At 41.3% G+C, this 10,507-nt stretch overlaps 1 protein-coding gene across 1 annotated transcript; it reads left to right on the top strand.

Annotated features, from left to right (window-relative positions):
* Positions 1 to 218: 218 nt before the first annotated feature.
* tmem88bl (transmembrane protein 88b-like) lies at positions 219 to 4,492 on the top strand (the record flags this gene model as incomplete). Its single annotated transcript, XM_080548351.1, has 2 exons — positions 219 to 518; positions 4,265 to 4,492. 2 exons carry the CDS (start codon positions 219 to 221, stop codon positions 4,490 to 4,492), a joined length of 528 nt encoding a protein of 175 aa, XP_080404477.1.
* Positions 4,493 to 10,507: the final 6,015 nt, after the last annotated feature.

Raw genomic sequence — 10,507 nt, 5'->3', positions numbered from 1 at the left:
ACGTGGTTTCCTAATTTCCTTTCTGAACCATGGGTAAAGGAGTGATAATGTGGGAAATCAAACAACGTAAATGTGATTGTAGTAACAGTGGGATTGTCCATTGTCAATGGAGAATTTCACTGGACCATTGACCTTCCACACACTAAAACCTCAATAAATGGTCTCCTTTCTTTCTATCGCTCTCTCTCTCCTTTCGATCTCTCTCTCCCTTTATCAGGATGTGTGGCGTGGACATGGATCTGGATGAGGGAGGCTCTGGCGATGAGGAGAAGGAGCAGGAGGATGAGTTCTGGGGAGGGGAGGGGGTGCGGATGCTGCCCCCTCCTCCGGCTCACAGCGAGGGCAGTGCATGGGGCAGCCGCAGGGGGAGGTGTGGCTGCATGGCCTGCGGTGCGGGGCTACTGCTGTGGAACGTTGGCGTGGCAGTGGTGTGTGTTCTGGTCCTGGTTATTGTGTTTGCCCTTGTGCTGCTGCCTGCCTCTCTACTGCTCTATGTTGGCTTCCTCTGCCACTCTCGGGTGAGTAGCTATCACTACTGTACATCTTTTTCCTGACCATGTGACTTGACCAGGAAACATGGTTGACCCTAGTTAGTAGCCTATGGCAAGGGAATGGACATTTCTTTACTGGTCAGGTCACATGGGCAGGTAACACTTCGTGCCTACTATCAATATGTTTGATGTATGCGTTATGTTTGATCAGAGTGCTCTGGTAAGAATTCCCATTCTGTTCTTAATTGCCTTGCGGCCGAGTACACAGCAGCATTATATGAGCTCATGGGCTGGGAAGACTGAACAGTAGAATTGACCGCCAGCTCTCATGGCTTCCATTTTCTGATCCTTGGTGGGTTTTCATTTCAGAAAATTCAGGTCACAAAGCAACTGCAGTCAACACCAAGCCACTCCCACCCCTGGTTCATAATGTCACCAGATGCTTAACTGAACAACGATTCAGTAAGTCAGTCAGGGAACCACATGAGACACAGGATCACCGTTGGGCCAACCATGTCAAAGACATTGAGATTGAGACCTTGTTACCAACGGCAACCCTCTGTCTATAAATAACATCAGATTTGCAAAATATCTCAAATAAACTTTACGTATATGCCCAGGAACCTCATGTATGAATAAGGGCTGTGTTGCAACATGTAAGTTATGAGTCACACTCTTTGGCAGTGTTAGGAGTAGTTCCACTACATGTAATTCAACTATCAGTTTAACTGCATTTTGTAGTAGTATGGTGAGTATACCGTAGTATGGTTAAACTAAATTCAAATCCTAGTATTGTTTCTAGTAGTTTGCCATTTAACGGTGTAGTAAGCTACTGTCACTACTTAAATGTTCCCAAAATGTCATCCCTCACTGCCTTCCTTCATTGCCTCAGTGTTTCTCTGAGTGATTTCAGAGCCTTTCAGTCCCAACAGTCTCCAGTGTCTGTCACAGAATGGATTGACTGATGTGTGTTGAATTAGGTAGTTTTTATGTTGTGAAATACTTTTTCACAGTAGCTTTAGTTTGACAAACCATATTTCTGTTGAGAGTAGCTGCAGTGTAGTTTAACTTATTCCCTTGGAAAGTAGTTCTCTACTGGTAATTACAACATTGAAAATATTTTCTCACGACCCTCCCCTTGTAAAGAAATTCATTGAATTAACTCAACCCAAACCCACTTCTCATCCATAAAACTGAAAATGTATCTCCATTATATATATATATATATATATATATATATATATATATATATATATATATATATATATATATATATATATATATATATATACAGTATATTAGGGCTGTCAATCGCTTAACATTTGTAGTCAAGTTAATCACAATGATATTCTGTAATTAATCAGATTAACCATGATTAAGTTTAAAATACTAGTATTTACTTTTGGGGGGAAATAAAACAAAAACATGTGGTGTTGGAATAAATAAATGCGACAAACTGGTTTGAAAAAAAGATTGTTTTTAAATGTTTATTCCAAAAACATTTATTACAACATCTGGCTTTATTACAACACACGGAAGTGCTTGGAATACAATTGGGACAGAATTGGATCCTAAATGTCTGGAAAAGGATCATATTTTGCATTCCAAGGCTGTCTTCCTGATGCCCCTCATGAAGGCCTAGTAGATGAAGCTGACGCATCACAGAATGTCCGTCTCCTAAGATCTACAGCTGTTGTTGCCCTTGGCGCTGAGCGTGCCTCCCAAATCACCTTCTGACAGAGTTCAGTGGTCATATCTCCTCACCTCCTCATCTGGTGGAGTTGGCTCTGTGCCAGTGGCCTTGCTTGGAAGTCCTGATTATGAATGTTCCAGTGAAATGTGGCTCTGTTGTTGGTTCTACATTATATACTTATTTTACTGCTCACTTGCTCCGTTTTTTTTAAAGGTTTGGCATTGTGTGTAGGCAAAATGCTGACTCATTCTGATTTCTTTTTCCTCTTGGTTTGGAAAATGAGTTCAACAATCATTTGAATGTGGAAAATGCCAAATGATAGGGTACCTTTGAGAGCCAATAAAGGGTGAAGGGTGAGAATAATTTCTATAGTTTCTGTAGAGTACAACAGGTGTACGTACAGTAAGTACGTATGTTAGTCATCAGTTTCCTCTAGTGGTGATGGATGGGCCGGTGACAGGCCAAACCCATGAGAAGACAGGATAGTTGGAGTCAGTGAAGACAGGATAGTTGGAGTCAGTGCCAGCCAACATATCATGAGGGGGGGTGGAGAACATATCATAGTAGCGAGGAGAAAATGTGCACAGTGAAAGGAATAAAGTGTGTTTAGGTGTGTGTGTGTCTGTGTGTGTGTGTGTGTGTGTGTGTGTGTGTGTGTGTGTGTGTGTGTGTGTTCAGCTGAAGTGGGAGGGGAAATTCCTTTTGAAAACGCTGACAAAAGAAGAATGCTTAGGAAAATGGCTCTCGGAGAACTCAGCCTTAATAAGACAACACTGAGTGTGGGATTTAATAAACAAATGTATTTGTTTGTGTGTGTTTGTGTGTGTGTATGTGCATATACAGTTTCTATGCATGTCCCATGTATCTGAATGTGACAGTGGCTGTACATGGCACCTATTAGCATTGCTGTCAGGTTCTTAATCCAGTCTTGCATGGAATACTTATTATTCTTATCTCTCTCTCTCTCACTCTATCTATCTTTCTCTCTGACTCCGTCTCCCTCTCAACCTCTCCTCTCTCTGTCTCTGTCTCTCACTCTTCCTTCTTCCCCTACCACTCCCTCCCTCTCTCTCTCTCTGGCCCTCACAGGTGATTGACAGCTCAGGGGTGTTATTGAGAGCTCTGGGTTGCCTCTTATCTGAATTGGTAGAAAGTCTGTCACACCCCACTATCTCTGCCACACAGTGCCACACAGTTCCACGCGCACACACACACACAAACACATTTTAAATGCTTTATTTATGTCCACATAAATGTACAATATCTAAAGGACTTAAATACTATCAGTGCATTTTGACCTTATAAAAACAGTCAGTTACAGTTGTGCTGAGCCAACAACCAGTTATGCCTACACATAGGATGTTATTCACACCAAATTATTATTACAGTGGATTGACAGATACAGTATCAATACTGTAAAACAGACAGTATCCAGCTCATGGGTACAAGAAGCACCGCCTTCTCCATTGAGCGGCTACCAATAATAGCAGATACTGAGCAATACTTAGCATAACAGCAATGATAACTGTTTGGCCCTTCTCTTAGATAGACCAGCCAATTGAAAGCCTCTGACAACAAACTTATGAACAGGCTGCTAAATATGAAAATGAAAAATGTATCTGTCACCCAGTTGTGATATGAATGGTCTTTATTGTCATTGCTATAGTACAGGTACCAAACAACGAAATTTAGGAGGGGTGGCTCCCCTGGTGCTAGGAAAGAAAAAAAAACTAAAAAAAACACAAGAAGGGAAGGAGCTGGTTTACATAAATAAAGGCTATGTACACTATGTACACTATCCACTATACTATACTGTACAGATAGACGACTAGGGTGATATGGCCTGCTCCAGCTGTTGGTATTTCAAGATCTCACACACACACACACACACACACACACACACACACACACACACACACAGTAAAAGATAAAGCCTGAACATTTGCTTTTTTGCTTCATTCCACTAACAACAACAACAACAACAATTCAAACCCATACTGTACTCTATCAATGTAATTATCATTATCCCTGGAGTATCTCTATCTCTGAGCGTTATGTAACTCCCTCTCTACCTCCACAGGTCTTAGACTCCCCCTCTCCTATCTGCCGTTACCTCGATGACAACAGTTGTTCCGCTCTTATCATCCTGGGCTTCGTGATGATGTCACCGCTGGTGGTGGTAGCGGCGGCCATTTTCTGTGGGTTTCTCCGGAAGCTGAGACTCCTGCTGCTGTTTCAGCCAATCACACGTGCTTGGTACCGTGGGCAGGGCTTGAACTGGGGGGGCGATGTCCGTGCCTGGGTCTGATGGACCGAAGCTCTGACAAAACCAGGAAAGGGTAAAGGTGAAGAGGTCAAAGGTTAAGGAAAGATCCAGTGAAAAATTGCAGTGTCAGTTAAAGTGTTAAGTGTCCCGATCATGTGTTGCGATCATGTGGGTGCAATGCGATCCAGTCAAGTCGTTTAAAAAAAGGGAAGCTTTTTATGTACACAGGCCAGTAGTTTCAGGAGGGTAGCTGGACAGAGTGAAGGTATTCAACTTCATAGGAGTCAGTGGAAAGGAATGGACAGTGGACTAGCATTTCTTCTCTGTGTATTGGTAACGTATTTTCCATTATCTGTTAACTTATGGAAAAGGTTGTGTAACTGATGTAGCAGAATAGTTAAATATTTAATAAAATGTCACTCTCAAATGTTTAAAATTAAAGGAGTAGATAGATATGTTTGTTTACAAGCCTTCATATTTGATAGATCTTGTTCATTGATTGGTTTTCTCTTTTTTCCTTGCCATACAAGCTCCCTTCATATAACTACAGTAAAAAGGGAATGGATATACGTAATGTCATTAGCCCTGTGTAACTGGAATGAAACAGAATGGTAGCACTTGTTCATTTTCATGTTTGCTTTGTTTTGTTTGTTTGGACTTGGAGTGCAATTACACATTTAACGTAGGACATTAATCAAATAATTTGTTTCCCTTCTAAATATAACAAGTACATTGCGTTTACATTGGGAGTAGTTATCACTCATTGGTGCTTGTGTATCAAATCCGGTTAAGATAACATTTCTACAGTAAGTGTAAATACCAGTACCTTACTGTACCAGTAAGCCGATATCATAATGTAAATAATAACATTTAAAAAATGGGATGCCTTTGATTTGACTGGGGGTGGGTCTATTGAGACTGCTGATTACCTCTCACAGGATTAATTAAAAAGATAATGGAGGCTAATTGAGTTGACTCGTAGTTCACAGTTTGAGCTCCCAGTTTAAAACCCGTTGGTCTGGTTTCACAGATAAGGCCTAAGACTAATCCTAGACTAAAAGGCGTGATGGAGATTTTACATTGAAGTGTGATGTAGTTCAAGATCATATTATATTATATTTACATTAATAAATAGAGAGTCTTTTCCCCATAATATGTTCTGCTTTAAGTCATTTATTAGATGGTATGATAATCACTGATGATTAGAGATCTGAAGAAGCTACTCTGTGAAAGATGCCTTTACTGATACCCAGCTGTCACATGAGATTCTATCCATGCAAACTCTCTCTCTTTGACACACACTCACACACATACGCACGCACGCATGCACACACGCACACACACTAAGCATAAGTGTAATAAGTGTATATTTCTTAATTCAACTACAGTATGTATCCCATTCTTTTGAAGTGAACTGATTATTCACTGTACTTCTTGAACATTGAATTGTATCTGAACAGTTGATGGATGTAGCCATTCCAACCTGTGTAAACTCATGTTAAACACTAAGTATTAAAGATGCTTTTGTTGCGGTTCCCACAATATTTATTGCCTATATTATATACAGTCATGGCCACAAATATTGGCACCCCTGCACTTCTGTCAGATAATGCACCACTTCTCCCAGGAAATTGTTGTAATTGCAAATGCTTTGGTCTTCACATGTTTATTTATTTTGTTTGTATTGGAACAATACAAAAAAGCAGAGAAAAAAAAGCATTATCATTCCACAAAGAACTCAAAAACTGCCAATATTTTTGTCCATGACTGTATATATATATTATTCATTTTTACTTATTCATTTATCCCTGGATGTTCCCGTATTAACCAGGATGACCCATTTTGACTGAATAGCTTAATAAACTGTTCTCTGGCCTGAATAATAGTTATAGAGGGTTATAGAGGACATCATTCAAGTGACAATGTTCAAGTAGTTATTTCTGGCCATCACCACGTAGTGGAGTGTGGACTAATTAACTGAAGAGAAAATGACATGGCAAAACATTTTATGTTATTTATTATAAGAACAGTACATGACTGGAAATGTAAATGTTCATTTATTATAAGAACATGGGATTTACTTTGTATACATGTATCCATTTGAAGTCACCTAGACCCCATACTGATTTGTCACCATGGCGACTGAGAGTCATTGGCCACTTGCCATGGCAACAAAATTATATGAGAATGAAGGACGTTTTTGGTCATGAATATGGTGTGTGTGTGTGTGTGTGTGTGTGTGTGTGTGTGTGTGTGTGTGTGTGTGTGTGTGTGTGTGTGTGTGTGAGAGAGAGAGAGTCGGAGATATGTGGATCCTGATTGATGGTTTCCAAATTAACATGCAATCATCATTGATTCTAATTTAAATTCCGATGGCCACATCAGGAATGTAACCTAATCTGCCTTCTATCACTTAAAATATATTGCCAGCGTGCGTCCATTTCTCTCCCAGGCCAATACTGAGATCTAGTGCAGCTTTAATCACTAGCAGGCTGGACTACTGTAATGCTCTCCTCTGTGGTCTACCTAAAAAAGCCATTGATCAACTCCAGCTTGTACAAAATTCAGCTGCTGGTGTTTTAACCAGGACCAGAAGTAGAGCACACATTACACCTGTTATTACACGCTGCTCTGGCCACCTGTTAGTCTCTGGTTACCTGTTAGTCTGGTTACCTGTTAGTCTGGTTACCTGTTAGTCTGGTTACCTGTTAGTCTCTGGTTACCTGTTAGTCTGGTTACCTGTTAGTCTGGTTACCTGTTAGTCTCTGGTTACCTGTTAGTCTGGTTACCTGTTAGTCTCTGGTTACCTGTTAGTCTCTGGTTACCTGTTAGTCTGGTTACCTGTTAGTCTCTGGTTACCTGTTAGTCTGGTTACCTGTTAGTCTCTGGTTACCTGTTAGTCTGGTTACCTGTTAGTCTGGTTACCTGTTAGTCTCTGGTTACCTGTTAGTCTGGTTAGCTGTTAGTCTGGTTACCTGTTAGTCTGGTTACCTGTTAGTCTCTGGTTACCTGTTAGTCTCTGGTTACCTGTTAGTCTGGTTACCTGTTAGTCTATGGTTACCTGTTAGTCTGGTTACCTGTTAGTCTGGTTACCTGTTAGTCTGGTTATCTGTTAGTCTGGTTACCTGTTAGTCTCTGGTTACCTGTTAGTCTGGTTACCTGTTAGTCTGGTTACCTGTTAGTCTGGTTACCTGTTAGTCTCTGGTTACCTGTTAGTCTGGTTACCTGTTAGTCTGGTTACCTGTTAGTCTCTGGTTACCTGTTAGTCTGGTTACCTGTTAGTCTGGTTACCTGTTAGTCTGGTTACCTGTTAGTCTGGTTACCTGTTAGTCTGGTTACCTGTTAGTCTGGTTACCTGTTAGTCTCTGGTTACCTGTTAGTCTGGTTACCTGTTAGTCTCTGGTTACCTGTTAGTCTCTGGTTACCTGTTAGTCTGGTTACCTGTTAGTCTGGTTACCTGTTAGTCTCTGGTTACCTGTTAGTCTGGTTACCTGTTAGTCTGGTTACCTGTTAGTCTGGTTACCTGTTAGTCTGGTTACCTGTTAGTCTCTGGTTACCTGTTAGTCTGGTTACCTGTTAGTCTGGTTACCTGTTAGTCTGGTTACCTGTTAGTCTCTGGTTACCTGTTAGTCTGGTTACCTGTTAGTCTGGTTACCTGTTAGTTTGGTTACCTGTTAGTCTGGTTACCTGTTAGTCTCTGGTTACCTGTTAGTCTCTGGTTACCTGTTAGTCTGGTTACCTGTTAGTCTGGTTACCTGTTAGTCTGGTTACCTGTTAGTCTCTGGTTACCTGTTAGTCTCTGGTTACCTGTTAGTCTGGTTACCTGTTAGTCTGGTTACCTGTTAGTCTCTGGTTACCTGTTAGTCTGGTTACCTGTTAGTCTGGTTACCTGTTAGTCTCTGGTTACCTGTTAGTCTGGTTACCTGTTAGTCTGGTTACCTGTTAGTCTGGTTACCTGTTAGTCTGGTTACCTGTTAGTCTCTGGTTACCTGTTAGTCTGGTTACCTGTTAGTCTGGTTACCTGTTAGTCTGGTTACCTTTTAGTCTGGTTACCTGTTAGTCTCTGGTTACCTGTTAGTCTCTGGTTACCTGTTAGTCTGGTTACCTGTTAGTCTGGTTACCTGTTAGTCTCTGGTTACCTGTTAGTCTCTGGTTACCTGTTAGTCTGGTTACCTGTTAGTCTCTGGTTACCTGTTAGTCTGGTTACCTGTTAGTCTCTGGTTACCTGTTAGTCTGGTTACCTGTTAGTCTCTGGTTACCTGTTAGTCTGGTTACCTGTTAGTCTCTGGTTACCTGTTAGTCTGGTTACCTGTTAGTCTGGTTACCTGTTAGTCTCTGGTTACCTGTTAGTCTGGTTACCTGTTAGTCTGGTTACCTGTTAGTCTGGTTACTTGTTAGTCTGGTTACCTGTTAGTCTGGTTACCTGTTAGTCTCTGGTTACCTGTTAGTCTGGTTACCTGTTAGTCTGGTTACCTGTTAGTCTGGTTACCTGTTAGTCTGGTTACCTGTTAGTCTGGTTACCTGTTAGTCTCTGGTTACCTGTTAGTCTGGTTACCTGTTAGTCTCTGGTTACCTGTTAGTTGTAGAATAGATTTTAAGAATCTTTTATTGGTCTACAAGGCACTACATGGTCTAGCCCCAAACTACATGTCGGACATGGTCTTAGAATACGCACCCACTAGATCCCTCAGGTCCTCTGGTACTGGGCTCTTGATTGTTCCAGGGGTCCAGACAAAGACCCAAGGCGAGGCCGCTTTTAGCCACTATGGCCCTAGACTTTGGAACCGCTTGCCGGAGGACTTGAGGGTGGCAGAGAGTGTGGATATTTTAAAAAGAAAGCACACCTTAAAACACACCTTTTTAGCTCACACTTTTACTCCTATTTATTATCTCCTATTTCTAGTTTTATTGTATTATATTTTATTTACTATTGTTTTTATGTTCAGCACTTGGAGTTGCATTCAATGCATGACTTGTGCTATATAAATAAAGTTTGATTGATTGATTGATTGATTGATTGATTGAATAATCACCACCGATACATAAAATGGTTGACACTTATATATACTGTAGCTCATTTTTACATTTCTTCTCCTTGACCCCCCTGTCACATTTTTTAAACATCTGCAGAGAGAGAGAGAGTAGCATGCACATTCCAATGATTACATTTGGGATCTGAACTGTCTTTGATGTGGGCATGTCAACTCATGAGAGCTTAACTGTTAGATTACGGTGTGTGTACATGTGTGCGTGTGTGTGAACAGTACCTGTGTGTGTGTGTGTGTGTGTGTGTGTGTGTGTGTGTGTGTATGTATGTGTGTGTGTGTGTGTGTGTTTCCTGTCGTGCCATTACCGGTATACCTCAGCTGCCTGAGGCACAGACTATCAGCCAAAATAATTCCTACTGATTTCTACTGGAAATGTCTGCTGCCATGGCTTACTGCACCACAACACGAATACCCATACTAACCCTAACCCTAAAGGAGCCGTACCTCCTCCATTGTGTCTAGGAATGTCTATGTAAAGTGGGTCACCACAATATACCCTTTTTTTTTTTTTAAACCAACCTTTCTTTCATACTAACAAAAGACATACAAACAGTACCAAAAACATAAAAACAAACAAAAGAAAAAAGAAAAAAAGTTAAAGACTAGTTTCTACAGAGACTAGTTTCTACAGAGTCGGGGGAGGTCAGGGTTACAGTGTAGGACAGAATAGGGTCCCACATGAGGTGACATTTATCAATTGAACCTCTTATAGAGTATTGTCCTTCAACCAGGAGAAAGAGCTCGGAGGGCTAGAACTCTTCCAGTGTAATAAGATGCGTCTGCGTGCAACAAGGGAGGCAAAAGCAACCACACTAGTAAATGTTTTATTGAATGAATAATAATAATGTGTATAATAATGTGTATGATCGCCCCGCGGTGGTGTAGCGGTCTACGCACTGGCCGCTAGTGCATGCTGCCCACCGGGGCCGGGGTTCGTATCCCGGCTCGCCAGATCCAGATATGGCCGAGGCACACGGGAAGCGGCATATTGGCCGGCCGCTTCCGAGGG

This window comes from Nansenia antarctica, assembly GCF_963989245.1.
Source record: "Nansenia antarctica genome assembly, chromosome: 18".
NCBI lineage: Eukaryota > Metazoa > Chordata > Actinopteri > Argentiniformes > Microstomatidae > Nansenia > Nansenia antarctica.
Note: the sequence above shows the minus strand (reverse complement) of the source record. Positions and strands in the feature narration are given on the sequence as shown.